The sequence below is a fragment of the Typopeltis vanoorti genome, chromosome 19 (genome assembly GCF_054136105.1).
Source record: "Typopeltis vanoorti isolate ZY-2024b chromosome 19, IOZ_Tvanoo_1.0, whole genome shotgun sequence".
Classification (NCBI taxonomy): domain Eukaryota; kingdom Metazoa; phylum Arthropoda; class Arachnida; order Uropygi; family Thelyphonidae; genus Typopeltis; species Typopeltis vanoorti.
In genome coordinates this window covers 94002911-94024735 of record NC_143567.1, presented here as the reverse complement: position 1 = coordinate 94024735, position 21825 = coordinate 94002911, and the positions used below count along the sequence as shown (strand labels likewise).

The 21825-nt window shown below is 35.5% G+C and overlaps 1 protein-coding gene across 2 annotated transcripts in view; it reads left to right on the top strand.

Moving 5' to 3' along the window:
* LOC150096360 (SPARC-like) overlaps positions 1–21825 on the top strand; it is a 150048-nt gene that overhangs the window by 115419 nt on the left and 12804 nt on the right. For both annotated transcript variants that reach the window (XM_090409146.1, XM_090409147.1), the window contains exon 6: positions 3572–3782. In XM_090409146.1, coding sequence (XP_090265272.1) covers positions 3572–3782 — 211 coding nt within the window. The remainder of the gene's footprint in view (positions 1–3571; positions 3783–21825) is intronic.

Here is a 21825-nt window from a genome sequence, read left to right as displayed (position 1 = left end):
TGGTCATGTAAATTTTGAAATTTTCTTTGGACACTGTTAATTAGATAATCTTTGTTAATTAGAAAAGGATTTATTTGATATAGTTCAATAACTTATTCATGAAATATTCAATATTTTTATATGGTGTTTAGTAAAGAATAGTTTTATTGAATATCTAAATAATGTATACAAGATTTATCTCATATGCTGTATGATATGAGGTATAGCATATGAATAGACATTTTCAATATATCCATGGATCATTATATATTATACATGAAATATTACATTACATAGTTCTGGCTCAAAGTCCTTTGTGTGGGACCTGCTGAAACAAAATTATTCCATTCTGGTGATTGGCTTAATTTTTTTACTTAGCAGAAACGAATGATAGATGACATCATATACTGGTGTCCAAAAGCTAAGAACAAACTAAGTATATGAAAAAAATTTCATGACTATAGCCAAATGTGGACATAAATTTACTGCCAGCATAAATTATATTACACAAAAAAATGCATTATAAATTTCATACAAATTAAATTGCAATGTTTTTGACAAAAGTTACAAGTTTCCTAAGGACGTAGTTAAGGAATTAATGTACCGTGCTTAGAAAAAAAACTATGCAGAGAGACATTTCAGAATGGAGTATGTGTCCACCACGAAGTGCATTGCAGCCCTCATAATGTTATACCATGCTTAGCATCAAGTGATTCAGTTCTTGAGGCAAACTGGCCCACTTCTTCAGAGCAAAGGATAATGCCCTATTTGTGTTCTGGAGGGAAATTTTGAGAAGCATTGCATTCCTTTTTCCAGGATGTGTAGCTCAGTGTGTCCATCAAGCATAATGCCTCACCACACCACACCATGACCCCAGCACTATCGTATCTATCCCTTTCAAGAACGTTCTTGCGATGGTAAGCAGGAAATCGTGTCATCTAGATTCACAGGAAAGATTAAAGCGACTCTCATCTGTAAAGAGTACATTAGCCCATTGGTGTCACCTAATTTTTATGGATACAATACCAGTAAAATGTGCTCTGTGTAGATCTCTTGTTGCAGATGTCTTGCCACAGTTTATCAAGATATCTATGTACCTGTGCTTGAACGGAGCAGACATACAAGCTGACCTGCCATGTTGCATTGATTATGTATGTATTATAACGAAAAATCTGTCTTCATGCTCCACAGTAAAGTGAGGGTGACCTCTTAGCAAACATCTGGAACATATTTCATTGATTTGAAACACTGCCCAGAGCCTGAATATGCTATGTGAGATTCCAAACACTCTGGCAATATCAGTAATTGTGCTGCCCTCTTCAAGCTTTGCATTAATTCTTCCCTGCATGAAATCATCTAGATGGTCTTTGAGACATTACAAGACATTCAAATTTGTAACTTTATTCTTTTGTGAAAAGAATACGATTCACATACAATTAATTTAACGCAGCCTTTTGCCTTTTATCCTGTTGAGTGCTACCACATGACCCTTTTGAGTGCAGTTGTGTACCTATTTTCTACTTGAAATCGTCAATTATACAAATTGCTACAAGCTGATTCGTCTTAATTTCTGGCTGTAATCTTCAGAAATAGTGTTCATCCTTAGGTTTTGGACACCAGTGTATATTACTGACCTTATCTCACTGAAATAAAATCCTATCCGTATGTTTGCTGATGATAGTTTACTTCATTCTTCTTCTTCATTTGACAAACCGTATGGTCGCAATTATTGAATTCTCCATAATTGGTGCCTTAAGCTCTGATCTCTATGAAGAACATTGAGATCATAGCTTAATTACAGATCTTTAAATATAATCTGATTTCTCTTCTTAGGCTGACTTAAACCTCTAGCCTTTCCTGGCACAAACACATCTCGGTCTAGTTTTTTGGGTTAGTCTCCAAAAGCTAGGTATAATTTTCTCTTCAACTGTTAACTTTTCTGGCAAGTTGGATTGATTGGACCTGTGCTTCTCTATTTCTTTGTTCAATTTGCACTGAAATTTTTGGATTAAGGAATATTATTGAGTACTTGGCTTACCCATTGCAGGCCTGCTAGTGAGGTTTTTGATAATTGTTTGTTTTAGTGTCTACCACTAAGTGATAGACCGTAACAGACTTGGGATATTATTGAGACTTTGGCTTGCCAATTTTGGCCTTCTTTCAATGGATTTAAAACAATTTACCTGTTCACTATTGTTTTGGGACTTTGTGTTTTGCAGGGTCATGCCTACTGCTTGGCAGATTCATGGATTATAGTAGATGGAAGCATTTGCAAAAAAAATTTGCACTCTTTTCATATAGGAAAGTTTGATATTTAGGATATTGGCTTTCAGTGAAGTTGTACTTTTCTTATGAACCACGGAGCATTGATTGCTATTCATAAACATTGGTTTTGGATTATCTGTAGTTTACTAATATTTGAATCCACTGTGTGATTCTGCATAGATGCATCATATATTATGATGCATCTATTCTCTTATAGATGTTCTGCTTCTGCCTTATGACTACTCTGTAGGTATTTTTGTAGACTGCATTCTGCTGAACTGACCACCACCATCATTACATCACTTTCTTATAAGACCATAAATAGCTGCTGTTCAGCTTGCACTTGCTGTCCAGCTTCAAACTTTCTGAATCAACATATTTTCCTCCTCTTTTTTTAAAATTTGGGACTTTGGGTGTACACAAGAAGATGTACACATTCAGATGTACTGATTTTTATAAAATATTATCATTTAATAGGGCTATTTTTAAATAATTCAGATTTATAGGGGAAAAAAAACAAACAAACAGAAATAACAAGCATTTGAAAATGAAACTTTGAAGAATTTTTACCTGTATTGTATTGCTAAGCTTATGCAAATTGCTAAGCCCATGTTTATTGGCTAATATTGGATACATTGCAGTGCCATTATAGTGAAAAAAAAAGCAAACAAAAGAAAATAAAATTACAGTGCAATGATTTTTGTCCTTCAGCCAGGTTTACTTTCAAAATTGGTTCATGAAATCTCTTTCCTACCATTATATTCTGCTTTATTGCAACATTTTTTTTTTGTTTCTTTTGTTTACTTTTATTCACCATAATGGATCATTTATCAACACAGTTATTCAAAATTATGATGTTAATCCCTCTCTGGCTATCTAGAATTTAATATCAATATTAAATATTTGTTAAATCATTTCTATTGGATCATTTTAATGGCAAAACTGCTCAAAACAAAATGATGTATGCCATGCATATGTCAAAAAATAGCTCTGGGTTAAATTGTTGTGATAAAGAATGGTATCACCATAGAAGAATGCTATTATGAAATGCACTTTTTTGTTTTTATAATTGTCTGCAATTTTTTTCTTGCTTATTATTTTAAATAAATATGCATACTATTTTTACAAAGGTGTCTTTTCCAGAGTAATTTATTGAAAGAAACCTAGAACTTAAATGTTAATAATTAACCACATATGAATTACAGGTGCTTCCTACTCTAATATTGTGGGAAATTGAAGTAATATGTAGCCAAAATCAAATTAATCACCTGATTTAAAAAAAAAGAAAAAAATCATATATGTTATCGTTTTTTTTTTTTTTTTTAAGATATAAAGACTTGTGCTGAGGAAGAAATGGCTGATTTTCCACGCCGGATGCGAGAATGGCTGTTCAATGTTATGCAAGATCTAGCACGAAGAGAGGAGCTTGAAGATCCATTTCTCCGTATGGAAAAGGAAGCAGAGAAACAGCATGGCAGAAAATGGGTCAATGCTGTTATATGGAAATTTTGTGACTTAGACACTCACCCACATGACAGGTGTGTGTGTGTGTGTTTTTCTTTTAATTTTTCTCTTAAAAAATTCATTATTTATCTAAATCATTACTGTTTTGTTAGAAACTAATATAATTACTGTAAATTATTATTATTATTACTCCCCCCCCCCCCCCCATGGAGTTGTCAGACTCATCGTGGGAGGTTCATTCAACTGACAACATATTTATCACATAAAATCTTAAAATCCTTAACACTCTTTGCATTAACAACACATTCTGGTAATGTGTTCCATTCACTGACAATTCTCCATGTGAAAAAAAAAATCTACTCCTTACTCCCCTTGTCACCACACTTTTACATAATTTCCAGGGATGACCCTCTGGTTCTTCCCCTCTTACCTTCTACTCTTTTTATAAACCTCTCTGGATTAATCCAACGAAATCCTCTCGCTAACTTAAATGTCTCTATCATATCACTTCTTTTCCTAATATACACTAAACTCTGCAATCCACATCTTTTTAACCGCTCTCTCCATAGCTAACAGTCCAAAGTCCTGATATTGTTTTAGTCACTTGCCTCTGGACCCTCTCCAATGTCTTCACATCACACTGAAAACCAGGTGACCAAATTTTAGTACAATAATCCAAGTGTAGTCTGACCAGTGCTTTATACAGTGGCATAACCACTTCCTTATCCCTACATGTTAGAATAATTCTTATTATAGCAGCACTAAGATGTGCAGGTTTTGCAACACTAGCAATATGCCTTTTAAATGGCAATACGCAATACACTTGCAATATGCCTCCTAAGCAGCAGTGTACTGTTAACATCACTTCCAAATTTCTAATCTCATTCACTTCCTGCAGTACAGCACCTTTGATGTAGTACACAGCTTAATATATTTCTGCTCTCCAAAATTCAACACTTTCCACTTATTGATATTAAAACTACAACTACACTCCTTTGTGCAAGTCAAAAGTCTATTCAAATCTTTCTGAAGTGAATTAACATGAGCAGTGCTACGTATAATTCTTCCCAACTTTGCATCATCAGCAAACAACTGAAGATGCCCTTGCTGTTTAACTTGTTTGTCATCATCATCAAATTCCTGCCATGTACCCTCAAGGGGTATACAGGATATGATAGTACTAAAAATTTACATCATTACTAACTTCCTATCTACAATTTTCCTCCAAATCAGTCTGTTACTTGTCAAGACTCCAACATTATCAGATTGTATATTTCTGTACAGTATCAATCCATCTATATCTAGGTCTTCCTCTGAGTCATATTCCTGCCAACCTAGTAGAGAACACTTGTTTTGCTAATCTTTCCTCGCCCATTCTATTTAAGTGACCATACCACCTGAGATTAGCTCTGTTAATGCATTCCTGGATGCTGACAATGTTAAGTTCTTTCGTAATATCCTCGTTTTTAATATGATATTGCCATTGATGCCATGTGTTCATGCCTCTAAATTTCTCAGGACTCTCATATCTGCAGTCTCTAGTTTTTGGTCAAGTGTTTTACTTCTGACCCAGCTCTCATATCCATAAGTTAAAACTGGTTTGAACACTGTCTAGTATACAGCTAATTTAGTGTTCGACTAATTTCTTTCTTATTCCATAAGAATTTATTCAATTGACTTCCTACCATACCAGCTTTGTTGATTCAGTTGTCTATTTCCATATTTAATTTACCATCTTGACTAAAAATCGTGCCTAAGTAGCTGAAACGTTTTACTTGTTCCACAAGTTCTCCGTTCACAACACAGTTGACATTTTCAATGATTCTGCCTATTTTCATTGTCTTTGTCTTTTTATTGCTGACCTTCATACCATATCTATTACAACAGCTATTCAATTTAGTCAGAGAATCTTGCAGACTTGTGGCGAATTTATTTAGAAGTATAACATCATCCGCATAAAGCAAAGAGCTGACATTAACATCTCCAATTTTGATATCATGTTTAATACCACTTTCCTGCATAATGTGATCCATATAGATAATGAATAACAGAGGGGATAATGTACATCCTTGTCTCACACCAGATTTAACATTAAATCATCTTCCTGTACTTCCTTCAATACTAACTGCTGACTTACAACTCAAGTATTGCTTGATATAATGCCCCATTGACACCATCTAACTGTAGCTTATTGAAAAGCTTCTATCTTGGCACCTTGTCATATGCCTTTTCCAGATCGACAAAACTTAAATACAGATCTTTATTATATTCCCATGATTTCTCGACTATTTGTCGTAAAGTGAAGATCTGATCCTGACAGCCTCTATTTGCCCTTAATATAGCTTGTTCTTCACCAAGCCTTTCTTCCACAATTCTTCTCAACCGTTTCTCAAGTATGCTTGCCTAAATCTTGCTCAGTAGGAACACTCAGTAAGGAAATACCTCTGTAATTCTCACATTCAGTTTTATTTCCTTTTTTATATATGGGTACTATGAGTTTTCTAGTCCAATCATCGGGAATTCGTCCCTCTGTCCAGGCTTTCTGAACTATGCAGTGCAGCCACTGTAAGACTTTTATACCACCATACTTCAGCATTTCTGGTTGAATATCATCTACTCCTGCTGCCTTTACACATTTCAAGCCTTTGATGGCTTTTTCTACTTCAAGTGTATATATGTATTTCTGACTGTATGCCTGTTGAGTGTTTTTTACCACTGTGCTGTCACTGCTTGTTTCATTTAGCAAATTTTCGAAGTAATTACTCCATACTTCAAGGATATTTTCTCCCTTTTTCATGTCACCTTTATCATTTCTAACTCTTTTACAGCACTCTTTCCTCCATTTCTAAGCTTCTTCAATAATCTCCAGAATATTTTGCCACCTGCTTGGTATTTATTTTCTATGTTCTTGCTAAAGTTCTCCCATGACTTTTGTTTAGCTAGTTTTACACAGTGTTTAGCTTTCTTACATTTAACTCTGTATTCTCTAAGAGCACAAGCTGACTTATTTGCCAGAAACTTTTGATATGCTTTCTTCTTTTTCTTCACTGCCCCTATAACTTCCTGTGTCCACCATGATGTTCTGATTTTTCTGTCATTGTAGACAACCTCACCACATGCCTCTGACTGAATCAATCAGTGTTTTCTTCAAGGCTTGCCACTGACTCTCCAAGGTTTGGTTACTGTTCTCAAACTCTTTCATTTTTTTTCCCAATAATCTTTATATATTTTAGTCTACAGTTCACATCTGAGAGCTCCTCAACTTTTATTCGCTTTAAAACTTTCTTACATGTTATTCTTTTCAATATGAAATTCAATATTATCCTGCTCAAGACTAAATAGTGATCACTTCCAATTTCAAATCCTCTGTACACTCTGGTGTCCTGCACCAGAGAGAAAATATCACTATCAACAATAACATAGTCAATTAGACTTTTCTTATTCCTTGCCTCTTCTCTCCATGCGAATTTGTGCACATTTTTATGTTGGAACATGGTGTTAGTAATAACCAGTCCATGTCCTGAGCAGAAATCCAACAGGTATTTGCCATTATTATTAGCTTTGCTCTTTTCTCCAAATTTTCCCAAAATATTTTTGTATGTCTGACACTCATTTCCCACTCTGCTATTTAGATCCCCAACGAGGACCAACTTTTCCTTTTTCATTGTGTCAGTTGCTTTTTCTAAAACATCAGAAAATTCCTACACCTCTGTGGGACCATAGGCACAAATAAGTCTCATTGTCCAGTTCCCCATATTTGCTCACATCACTTTACTTGAGACTGCTTGCCATTCAAGAAGATTAGCCTAGTATTTAGTGTTGAATACTATGGCTACTTGTTCTTTTCCTTGATTGTTATTGCCTGAATATAACATTTTGTATTTATTGCTCAGAAAGATCTCACCAGTTTTTGTCTTTTTTGTTTCAGTCACCCCTATTATGCTGGTACTTATCTAATTCCTCAGCTAGCTCCATTTCTTTGCTATTCAGGCTTCTTATGTTGATAGTACCGATCTTTAACTCTGGTGATATTGTGTTGGGGTGTGCTTTCAGATTTTTTCCAGTAGCTGACTTTTCGCTGTTCGCCCTGGTTACCTGGCAAAAACAATGGGGGGCCTTGTTTAACTGGGCGACAACCCAGCCGGCATGAAATTTTGTCATGTTGTACCATCATTTTGTATTTTATTTTGTTTTAAGCCAATAAGAATACAATTTGGTCGGCTAAATCCGAAATTGCCAGCCCATCCTCATTCGTTCAGCATCCAGGTAGATACCCGACAGGGTGCGCCATGAGAAGGTGAGGATTGGACAATAGGTCAGAAGCCCTGGTCGGTTTTACGCATCCTTTAACACTTTCATTGCCAAGCTGAAAATTGGAATTTCGTGTGGTGGACAAATTTTTTTTATTTTTTTTATTTAGTTAGCGATGTCCACGTGATAACGCGTGATCGGCCGCTTGGTGAGATCTCGCATCGCGTGATCGAGCGATATCGTTCATTGCCAAGCTGAAAATTGGAATTTCGTGTGGTGGCCAACTTTTTTTTATTTTTTTATTTAGTTTACAATGTCCTCACGATAACGCATGACCAGCCGTTTGGTGAGAACTCGCATCGCGCGATATCGCGTGATTGGCAATGAACATGTTAAAGGCTATTTGGAGGTCTCCTCTCAGTTATATTGCTTTGACCCTTAAGCACCCCTTAACAAGTTAAACGGCAGGTTGTGTATGATGATGATACTGCTCCATCATACACAACCTGCTGGTATCATTAGAGAGCCAATCTCTGATCCATCTAACCAATATAGTATCTATTCCTATATTGGTTAGATGGATCCACCAAGTTATCATGTCGTAATCATTCAAACGCTTTTGCAGAGTCCAATGTGTATGATTCTCCCTTATCTAACACACTCATTACCCTATCATAAAATTCAAGTAAATTGCTAAAATAGGACATATCCTTTACAAATTCATGCTGATCATAAAGAATGCTATGTCCATCAACCCAATCCTGTATTCTATTCCTTACCAGTCTCTCCAAAACTTGAACACAACTGCAGTTATACAGACTAGTCTATAGTTGGAGACTTCTGTCCTAGAACCATGCATGTAGAGTGGTACTATTTTGCATTCTTTCCACTCCTTAGGAAACCTACCCACTGCAAGACTTTCATTAAATAACCAGGTCAAGGGCATAGCCAATGGTGCACATTCTTTAAGAATACATGGTTATATGTCATCCATTCCCACGATTATATTTACATCTAACCCAACTAATATCTGATACAACTCTGATTCTTTCACTTCCAATTTTCCTAATACTTGCCTCTCTTCTATATATTGCATGGCATCATTTACTCCATGTATGGTATATGCTGATAAAGTGCTCATTCAGGAATTCCACTATATCCTTTGCCACTGTTATTCTGCTGCCATGACTATCCGCCAGTGTTAACCTGCCATAATTATTCTTTCTCTTGCTTGCCATATAGCAGAAAATTCCCTTGAGTTAACCTTGGCCTGACCAGCCGATCTCCTCTCATACTGAACCTTTTCTTTCTTTCCATTCTCGTCACCTTCCTAGCTTGCACTTTATACTCTAAATGGATCCAATCACCACCAACATCTTCACTTCCTCCAGCAAAGGTTGGTTGATTGGTAGAGCCACTGCTACTAATGGCTCACAAAAAGTTAAGCAAGTTTGAATGTGGTTAGTAATTGGAAGGAGAACAATCGTTTGATGCTGTTGGCACACTCTCCCTTGATGAGTCTTTAGACTCCCTGGAGGTGTCACATAATAATAATAATTACAACATTTTCTTTTCCAGCACAACTTGCTTGATTTCACTGTTCATCCATTTCACTCCTACACTATTTACTCATTTAACCTTTGGTATGCAGTTATAAGTCTCTCCAGTCTCTCTATATTGCTTTTTGTCAGATACTGCCTTGTGAGTTTCCATGCATTGTCAACTTCTTTTCTGCTTAGCTCATCTACCCAACATACTGATGCTAACTGATTACAGAGCTTCCTATAATCATCTGCTTTATAATTCCACATATATCCATTTTTGGCAGTAAGCTTTTCTTGTTTCATCACTTCCCAAACAAGTAACTCTTGATCACTCTCACCAACTGGTGGCAGCATCAACACCTCATTAACAACCACATCTTATGAAATTATCACCAAATCCAAAACATTAAAGCCTCTAGTTGCTTCAATCGGCAATTTGGGATTTAGCCGACCAAATTGTATTCTTATTGGTTAAACCAAAATAAAAAATGATGGTACAACATGACAAAATTTCATGCCGGCTTGGGCGTCGCCCGGTTAAACAAGGCCCCCGTTGTTTTCGCCAGGGAACCAGGGCGAAAAGTCAGCTACTGGAACAAATCTGAAAACAAACCCCAACTCAACATCACCAGAGTTAAAGATCGGTACTATCAATGTAAGAAGCCTGAATGGCAAAGAAATGGAGCTAGCTGAGGAATTAGATAAGTACCAGATCGACATAATAGGGGTGACTGAAACAAAAAAGACCAAAACTGGTGAGATCTTTCTGAGCAATAAATACAAAATGTTATATTCAGGCAATGACAATCAAGGAAAAGAAGGAGTAGCCATAGTATTCAACACAAAATACGAGGCTAATCTTCTTGAATGGCAGTCAGTCTCAAGTAGAGTAATGTGGGCAAATATGACAATGCAGAACTGGACAATGAAACTTATTTTGTGCCTATGGTCCCACAGAAGGTTCTACTAAGGTAGATGTGGAGGAATTTTTTGAGGCTTTAGAAAAAGCAACTGACACAATGAAAAAGGAAAAGTTCGTCCTTGTTGGGGATCTAAATAGCAGAGTAGACATGTATCTTTGCTTTTTTCTCCAGATTTTGAGAAAATTTTGAGAAAAAAGCAAAGCTAATAATAATGGCAAATATCTGTTGGATTTCTGCTCAGGACATGGACTGGTTGTTACTAACACCATGTTCCAACATAAAAATGTGCACAAATTCACATGGAGAGAAGAGGCTAGGAATAAGAAAATTCTCATTGACTATGTTATTGTTGATAGTGATGTTTTTCCCCTGGTGCAGGACACCAGAGTGTTCAGAGGATTTGAAATTGGAAGTGATCACTATTTAGTCGTGAGCAGGATAAAATTGAATTTCATATTGAAAAGAATAACATGTAAGAAAGTTTTAAAGCGAATAAAATTTGAGCAGCTCTCAGATGTGAACTGTAGACTAAAATACACAAAGATTATTGAAGAAAAAATGAAACAGTGAGAACAGGAACCAAACCTTGGAGATTCAGTGGCAAACTCTGAAGAAAACATTGATTGATTCTGCCAGAGAGGCATGTGGTGAGGTTTGTAAGGATAAAAAAATCAGAACTCCCTGGTGGACACAGGAAGTTAAAGAGGCAGTGAAGGAAAAGAAGAAAGCATATCAAAAGTTCCTGTCAAATAAGTCAGCTTGTGCTCTTATAGAATATAGAGACAAATGCAAGAATGCTAAACACTGTGTAAAACTAGCTAAACAAAAGTCATGGGAGGACTTTGGCAAGAATATAGAAAATAAATATCAAGAAGGTGGCAAAATATTCTGGAGGTTGTTGAAAAAGCTTAGGAATGGAGGAAAGAATGCTGTAAAAGAAGTTAGAGATGATAAAGGTGACATGAAAACAGGAGAAAAAGATATCCTTGAGGTATGGAGTAATTACTTTGAAAAACTGCTAAATGAAACACGCAGTGATGACAGCACAGTTTTAAAAAATACTAACCAGACATGCAGTCAGGAATACATATCCATACTGGAAGTAGAAAAAGCCATCAAAGGCTTGAAATGTGGAAAGGCAGCAGGAGTAGATGATATTCGACCAGAAATGCTGAAGTATGGTGGTATAAGAGTGTTACAGTGGCTGCACTGCACAGTTCAGAAAGCCTGGACAGAGGGACGAATTCCCGATGATTGGAGTGGAGCTCTCATAGTACCCATACATAAAAAGGGAAATAAAACTGAATGTGAGAATTACAGAGGTATTTCCCTACTGAGTGTTCCTGGCAAGATCTATGCAAGTATACTTGAGAAACGATTGAGAAGAATTGTGGAAGAAAAGCTTGGTGAAGAACAAGCTGGATTCAGGCAAAATAGAGGCTGTCAGGATCAGATCTTCACTTTACGACAAATAGTCGAGAAAGCATGGGAATATAACAAAGATCTGTATTTAAGTTTTGTCGATTTGGAAAAGGCATATGACAAGGCGCCAAGAGAGAAGCTATTCTATACGCTGCAGTTATATGGTGTCAATGGGGCATTGTATCAAGCAATACTTAGTCTTTATTTGAGTTGTAAATCAGCAGTTAGAATTGAAGGAAGTACAGGAAGATGGTTTAATGTTAAATCTGGTGTGAGACAAGGATGTACATTATCCCCTCTGTTATTCATTATCTATATGGATCACATTATGAAGGAAAGTGGTATTAAACATGATATCAAAATTGGAGATGTTAATGTCAGCTCTTTACTTTATGCAGACGATGTTATACTTCTAAATAAATCCGCTACAAGTCTGCAAGATTCTCTGACTAAATTGAATAGTTGTTGTAATAGATATGGTATGAAGGTCAGCAATAAAAAGACAAAGACAATGAAAATAGGCAGAATCATTGAAAATGTCAACTGTGTTGTGAATGGAGAACCTGTGGAACAAGTAAAACATTTCAGCTACTTAGGTACGATTTTTAGTGAAAATGGTAAATTAAATATGGAAATAGACAACAGAATCAAACAAAGCTGGTATTGTAGGAAGTCAATTGAATAAATTCATATGGAATAAGAGAGAAATTAGTCAGAACACTAAATTAGCTGTATACAAGACAGTGTTCAAACCAGTTTTAACTTATGGATCTGAGAGCTGAGTCAGAAGTTAAACACTTGACCAAAGACTAGAGACCACAGATATGAGAGTCCTGAGAAAGATCAGAGGCATGAACAGATGGCATCAATGGCAATATCATATTAAAAACGAGGATATTAGGAAAGAACTTGACATTGTCGGCATCGGGGAATGCGTTAGCAGAGCTAATCTCAGGTGGTATGGTCACTTAAACAGAATGGGCGAGGAAAGATTAGCAAAGCAAGTGTTCTCTGCCAGGTTGGCAACAAAACGACCCAGAGGAAGACCAAGATATAGGTGGATTGATACGGTACAAAGTGCCTTAGATGATAGAAATATAAGATCTGATAATGTTGGAGTCTTGACAAGTAACAGACTGATTTGGAGGAAAATTGTAGATAGGAAGTTAGTAATGATGTAATTTTTTTCATGTAGTACTATCATCCTGTACACCCCTTGAGGGTACATGGCAGGAATTTGATGATGAGTTGCTTCAATCACATGCTGCTTAAGATACTTTTATGTCAGAAATTCCACAAACTCATTCTCCTTGTTTCCATACACTATCTTTTCCTTCCATTCTATATTCCTGTAATTAAAGTCTTCCATCAGGATCACCTTTTTACCTGTCAAGCTAGTTTGCCTAACCATTTCACATTCCGTATTCTCTGCATTCCCTGGCCTATAACAGCATCCTATCAGATATAATAACCAATTTATTTCAACTTCACATCACACAGATTCAAAATCTGTGCATGGACTATCAATTTCCACACTTTGCAGACAGAATTCCTCTGCAATCATTAACAGCATTCTCCCTTCTCTTTTCACATTTCTATCCTTCCAGAAAATTATATATCTTTCTGTTTCTATTCCCGACATCACATTCTCCTCAGACAACCAAGTTTCACTTATTCCAAATTATCTTTGGGCATACTGACTTAATCAATGCAACAAACTCAGCTCTCTTGTTTCGAATACTTCTTACATTTGTGTACAGTCATAACAATCCCTGTGTGTTTGAGGCAATTCTACTAGCACCAACATTCTCTATTCTAGTTGCTATATCATGAACCGAGATTTGGTCAGTAGCACTTACTCCTGTAGTTGGCTCTCAGATGTGCAGTAATCACTGCTGCTTTGTGCATATTGCTTTTGTTCGTCATCATCATCAAATTCCTGACAAGTACTCTCAAGGGGCGTACAGGATATGATAGTATTCTAGAACTATCATGAAAAAAAACTTATATCACCACTAACTTCCTATCTACACTTTTCCTCCAACTCAATCTGTTACCTGTCAAGACTCCAACATTATTAGATCTTATATTTCTGTCTTCTAAGGCACTTTTTACTGTATCAATCCACTTATATCTTGACCTTCCTGCCAATCTGGCAGAGAACACTTGTTTTGTTAATCTTTTTGTTTTGCTATTCTGCTTAATGATCACTTAAACAGAATAGGAGATCATACCACCTGAGATTAGCTCTGCTAATACATTCCTGGATGCTAATAATGTCAAGTTCTTTCCTAATATTCTCATTTTCAATATGATATTGCCATTGGTGCCATCTGTTCATGCCCTTAATCTTTCTCAGGGCTCTCATATCTGCAGTCTCTATTCTTTTGTTTTTACTGTTAAAAATAATTATTGTAGTTCTGCACATTTTGGCATCATTTTTTTGCATGTGTGTGTATATTTGGTTACTGTGACATAATCAATATGAGTGAATTAGGTTGATCAAAAACTAAAGAGAGAGAGAGCTGATTTACTCTTTCTCTCTCAAATCATAATACACTATGTCTTCTAGACATAGTTTTAAGGACATTGCCAATGTAGTTGTATAATTTTCCTGGCATGTATGAGTCTCTGGCTCCTAGGAGGTCAGATGTTAATAATGTAATAACCATTCCCCAAATCTTGGATAACATGAATGAATCATATTTATTGGACATGTTACAGGTGTCTGAAAGAGAGAAATTTCAACAGTTCCATATTCTTTAAATCTGCTTCTTTGTATTGCTGTGTACTTGCAGATTTTTATATGTATCCAATGCTAAACTCTTCACACTGACAAGGAATTGGGTTAAGACCCTTTCAGAATATGTATAAAGGATACATATGACAGTAAATCTGTTGGTTGTACTTAGCTAGTTTTTGAAAAAAAATTTCAGATGTAGACTATATATGTACACAGCAATGAATTTAGACTACTTTGTCTGGCAGGATGATTATATTAGTCAAGATTAATTATAATCTTATTAGCTTTTTTGAGTTGTATATATTCGACATTGAATTCAGAACTGAAAAGATTAGTTGGATACAAATCTTGTATCCAACAATTCAAGTTCATGTTTCATTTGACAGGCACTTCATATAAATATATAGTATTATTTAATTATAGTTTTCTTTTCTCATAGTAAATATAATTATCAAAGATTGTATAAAGCAGGCTAATAGCCTGTCACATCTCATCTGTATTTAAATATTAAGTCCAAAGACTTCCCATGGCTAAGTAAACTTGGTTCTTATAAATTTAATTGTTGAAAACAAAAGAAGCTTAATTTCATATCATATGTAATTTGCATGTATTACAGGAGGAATTAAAAAATTCAAAAAAAAGGGGGGGGCTTGAAACTTGACTTTTTATAAGACTGGCTGACTCACTTTCTGTTCAAAGCTCTTATAAAGAGAAGATTATGAACCCATACCTTTCCTATCAGGGAGCAGTGCCCTTACCAGTTGTGCTTTTAGAGGCATTCAGATTAATCCAAATTGATTTAAATTTTTTACTCTTCTGACAAAGCTGCCATTTCTTCCTTTCCCTTGTATAATTTCTTTATGGAATGCCATCGTACAGAAGCTCTAAATTTAGCTGTCATAAACCCATCATTTTGCTGTTATGTTTGATATTTTGTCTCACCTTGTAGTAACAAATGATGTTTCTTAATAGAAGTGAGATAAGTCATTATCTGAGAATAAAACGCAACTTTGAAATAGAATACATTTGCTGATACTTTTATTTTTCTGACTGCTTTTACCATTTATCATCATCAGATTATTGATATGTATCATCAAGGGGGATACAGGATATTATGATAGTACTACATGATTAAGTTTACATTACTGCTAATTTCCTGTCACTATTTTTCTTCAGATTAGTGTGTTATTTGTTAGGACTCCAGTATTGTTATATAAAAAAAAAAAAAAAAATCAGCTAACACCTTTTATTCCCTTACAGGGAGTAGGCGAGGTCTTTATACCCTATCTAGCTTTTGGAGATCGAGTGGGCAGTCCAATCACTAATTATAGCAGCCACCAATGAAGAGGCTGATAAACAAGTGCTGCCATTTCTTGGTACCTAACTCTAACAAGATATGTCACTGTCTGAAATAATGCGGGTACTACGGTCGATTTTCTTCAGTTTATGGGATGAAAAACCCGCTTGCCAGTATTGTTATATATATATCATATATTTCAATCTTCTACTTCTAACTGCATCAATTTGTCTAGATCTTGATCTTCTTCTGAGTCTTTTCTTGCCATCCTGGAATCAAACACTTATTTTCTAACTTTTTCCATTCTGTTTAATTGACCATATCACCTTAGATTACATCTTTGCTCATACATTCTGGGATGCTGACACGATCAAGTTTATTTCTAATATATTTATTTTTCATATGATTCTGCTGTTGATGTCATTTGTTAACTCTCATAAATTAAAACTGATTTGAACACTGTCTTGTATACTGCTGTGTTTTGGCTAATTTCTCTTTTATTCTATATCAGTTCATTCACTTGGTTCCTTATCATATCATCTTTGATTATTCTGTTATCTATTTCCATATTTAATTTTACCATCTTCACTAAAAATTAAACTTAAATAGTTGAAATTTTTTGTTTGTTCTGTAGGTTTTCCATTGAGAATGAAGTTTATTTTCCATACTGCTGACTGATTTCATGAATTTACCGTTTTTTATTGTTGATTTGCATGCCATATTTATTAATAAACAGTTGAATATGGCAGCATTAAGAGATGGAAAATTATATGAGATGATGTTACATTTTGGAATACCAAATAAGATCAAGACTTACAAGGTTAACAATGAAAAATTCAGAAGCAAAGGTTAAAGCACAAAATGATTTAACAGATCCCTTTCCAATAACTTGAGGATTAAAATAAGGTGATAGTGCAGCTCCAATATTTTTTAACTTAGCTTTAGAATATATGATCTGATCATTGCTATTAGATATTAAAGGCATTCTAATAAATAAATTAGTACAGATTGTAGCAAGAATCAAACAGCGAGTATGGAGCTTGGGTTTCTTGAGGCAAAACCACCTGTGGTAAGCCAAGTTTTTTCCTTTGACTGCTTTCATACATCTTCTGTTGAACTAGGGCTTGGAAAGTGGATGGGAATTTTGTATCGATTGCCTTCATGCCACTGAGAATGTTTTTTTGATTCACTGAGTGCAGGTTCTGGGTCAGAAGAGCAGAAGCAATAGTCATGTCACGGGAAAGAAGAATAGTAGTTCTGGAGATCATTCCACTTTGCACCGTTATAGTTCCAGAAGACACAAGGTTGGGTGTGGTCAGAGGAGAAGGGGTGTTCTGTGAGATTGGAAACTTGCACTAGATTGTGATTTGAGTTGTTGAGAGAAGGGGTAACTTCTACACTGTGTCTGGAAGGAGAACTAGTTAAAAAAAAGATCAAGGATATTGGAAGAGTGAAGGGAATTATCTGGAATTTGGGCAGGTAGTTGCACGATTTTGCATTTAGATAATTGCTTATAGCAAAAACTACTGCATCACGTCCAGCTTGATCTGTAGTGTTGGAGAAGGAGAACCAGTTGGAGTTGTGGACATTGAGGTCATCTAGGATAATGACTTTGCTGTTTGGGTAGCTGAATTGTAGATGGTCGAGTTTCAAGGAGAGGAAGGTGAAGAGGTCTTTGTGGTTTTCAGAGTTTGGAGACCTGTAAATGCAGCAGATAAATGTTACTAAGTGGGATAAGGAAACCTTCAGCCAGAATAAGTCAAAAACAGGGGATTCTGAATTTGCATTCTCTAGCAGGCAGTGTTAAAATGTACAAAGGTACAGGTGTCACCTTTGTGGCAAAATGAATCATTAAGAATATAATTTAGGTATTGAAGGTGAACTGCTTGATGTAGCTGTAATTTGGGTTTCTGTTAAGAGAAGGAGGTCTGGTTTGGATATGTGTAAGTGAATGTTGTTAATATTGGAATTTATGCCGCAGATGTTTGTGAAGTATGTGGAAATGATTTTTTTTTTGTTAGGAATCCTGGTAGGTTTCAAATATTCTGTTTGGTTTGAATTGTTTGGGTGAACTGGTTCATCCAATGTACCTCCATCCAATGATGGAGATTTATTATGTTTGCAATGTTGCCATCATTTTTGGTTTATTATTAGATGAAAGAAAAAATTGGGGACATGCAGTGGGGGTGGGTAGACTTGTGAACATGACACCATGCAGAGAACGATCAGTCTCCTTGCCATTCATGTGGCCTCAACAGTGACTTCCCCATATCATTACTCGGACTCCCCACAAGGCATGACCTGGCAGCCGGATTATGCACCAGTTGACTGCAAATCCTACTGACTGAATTGGGTTCATACTCTATCTGGTGGCTGGCCTGCTTTACCACCATTTTACATGTACTCTTGAAATGGAGGAAGGCCTGGGTCACTATGTATGTTAGTCATGCTTTTGAAGGGTACTCACACTGCATGGAGAAGGAGGGGGGGAATGGAGGCCAGCCCCTCTTCAGATGATGACCTTCATCGCCCAGTGAAACATGGGCGATGAAGGTCATCATCTGAAGTGGCATGAAATGAAAGTCATCTACCACCTAGTGGTTTAGTTGACATTTCCTCCAACTAGAAAGATATCCTTTTGCAGCGAGAATGCTTGCTGCAAACACCAGAGCCCCTTTTGTGGAAATAGGCCACACCACCAGAAGGTGGGGTTGATTTGACAGGGAGAAGCTGTATATGTATTGTGCATCCCTGCCCATTATGAAGAAAACTTGTTTGTATAGGATAAACTGCAACACTGCAAATACACCAAAAATATGAATGAATATGTTAATAATTGGTGGATTTTTATATTGAGGATATTCATATTTATCTTAATATTTAATCCTACCATAGAGATGATCTCTGTTTCTAACAATTATTTTTTTATTCCGAGTGTACCTATATTTTATTATGTGCACAAGGGTTCACTCCAATTGGTGCAATGATCTTAACTCTTTCTTTCAGAATCCAATTAATCACTGACTCAAGACCAAATACAAAATAAACACATTTAATAAAACTAAAACAATATATATACACTTCAAACAATATTACATAACTATAACTACAAATTAATTGGATCCAAGGCCTTTTTAAAATAAACTTACACTTAAGACTAAACACTTTGTTTTCAAAATGACAAAATGTTCATAGCCATTTTCTCTCTCTGTCAAGGCCCTTTTCAGAAGATATATGACTCTATTCTTCATTTTACAGGATCCTTTTTCATCACTTGTGTAGCACACATAAAAATCTTCCTGACTTAATTCTGTCTCATTTTAGTAGAAATAATAGTCAGATCAGGCGTCCTTAATACTGATGAAACTTCTTAATCAAAGTTTTCTCAAACATTCCTTTAGAATGTAAATAGTAAATTCTTCTTTTATTCACTATACTTAATGACAGTCTTAACTTTTCCACTTTAAAAAAACTTACAGTTCTACGATTTCCTTTTGGAATCTACTATAAATCTTCCAATTAGTGTTTCCTCCAATAATCCTTTTAAAACGATCTATAGCAATATTTCCCTTTTATTTATCCACATTAAAACTTAATAGTTCCACGATTCCTTTTTCGGAATATACTATTAATTTTCTTCCGACTGTCACAATAAAACTTAAGTTCCTCTGAACCTAAAAAATCCACCGGCCTGTATTCTCAATTCCTTCTGAAAGCTCTCTTGTTTACAGCCGTTAATTAGATACCAAATGCTTTTCTTGTCAGCTGTCAATCACTCATCAAACTTCTCCGTGAGCATGCGCACTCCATGAAACTGGTAAGCAAGAAGTTAGGTATAAATAATGGCTGACACGTTGTCTCCGTTAGCGACAAGAGAATGTCCTCATAAAACACAAAACGTAATATTTCAAACCATAATAAATTTGTTTAAAGTAACACAACTATTCAAATCCGGTAAGTACATTAAATTTTTTACTGCTTTACATATCACTTTTAACAAAACAATTTCCATAACGGGCACATCGCAAGTGCCGACAATGCGTGTTATGAAAACAAAACTAATAAACATACTAACATAAACAATATGTAAAAATATTCAGAATTTTAATTATGATTATTTTTACAAATATATTCAACTGTCTACCATTCTTCAATTAACAGTTTTTATTTTTATTTATACCCATGTTTAAGGATTAATGTTATGATTTAATAGAAAAAATTCTGACAGCTGCAGATGCACCACAAAACATCTATATTACTGCCACATAACATATTTGCTCTTAGCTCTTTGCTTTATGCAGATGATGTTGTACTCCTAAACACATCTAGTGCAAGTCTCCAGAATTCTCTAACTAAATTGAATCACAGCTGTAACAAATTTGGCATGAAAACCAGTAATAAAAAGGCCAGAACTATGAAAATAGACAGTTGAATATATTCATCTGAATTTATTCAACTGAACATCCATTCAGAATGCAGCTGAAACTTCAGCTGCATTCTGAATGGTGATCCTATAGAACAAGTAAATTATTTCAGCTATTTAGGCACAATTTTTATTGAAAATGGCAGGTTAAATCTGGAAACAGACAAAAGAATAAGCAAAGCTGGTATGGTGGGCAGCCAGCTGAATAAATTTATATGGAATAAGAGAGAAATTGGTCAAAAACACCAAACTATAGAAGACTATGTTCAAATCTGTTTTAAGTTATGGATCTAAGAGCTGGGGTTAAAAATAAAGCACTTGGTATGAGTGTTCTGAGAAAAATTAGAGGAGTGAACCGATGGCATCAATGGCAGAATCATATTAAAAATGAAGATATCAGAAAGGAACTTGACATTATTAGCATTTAAGAATGTATCAGCAGGGCTAATCTAAGGTTGTATGGCCACTTAAATAGAATGGGTGAGAAAAGGTCGGCAAAATTGATGTTTGTTCCCAAGATGGCAGGAAAGAGACCCAGAAAAAGACCAAGGTCTAGGTGGATTGATTCAGTTATAATTGCCTTAGAACACTGGTTCCCAAATTTTTTCGATTCTAGATGCCCTTGCTGAATTCAGGTTTTCCCAAGGCACCTTATGTCAAATTCTAATAAGTACACTTTGCGAAATAGCAAATAATTTTTTTTAATTAAAGGGTTAGGTAAAAATAAATAAAACATGTATTTAAGATCACAAAAAGAAAGTAATTGAATAAATTCAACTAATTATCATTAGTGGGATGGATGAGCCTGTTGATCACCGCACATTTTCTCAAATCTTGGAATCAAACTGGACACAGCCACCCTCATTTCCTTCTCCACATTGATTTTTAAGCAATACTTAGTTTTTATCACAGCGACCACCAAAAATCCAGCTTTTCACAAATAAGAAGTCGCAAATGGAAAAATTCTCTGAACTTTTTCACTCAGAAAGGGATATTCATCTTTTACTGATATCCAAAATTCACTTAACTCCATGCTGCTAAATTTTGTTTTCAATGTATTGTCACAAGACAACTCAATAAGATTCTCTTCTTCTGCAGCAGTAAATTCAGATGGAGCACACATTAAATGGATCTTAAATCTATGCAGATTTACCAATGTTATCATTTTGAAAATATTTCTCAAACCAGGTGATAAGTATTCTTCAAAAATGGATTTCATACCCCGAGAGAAATCAACTCCATTGGAGGTCAAAAACTGTTGCAACAAGGGGAAACATTCTCTGCCTCCTTCTTCATTCATTTTTCTCTTCCATAGTTTTAGTTTTTTTATAAAAGCTGAAATTTTCTCAATCAACTTTAAAAGGTGCATGTTGCATCCCTGCAGGGAGAGATTCAGAGCATTCATCTTTTCAAAAATATCACATAAGTATGCTAGTTTTACCAAAAAAATCTCATCATCATCATCAAATTCCTGGCATGTATCCTCAAGTGGTGTATAGGATATGATAGTACTA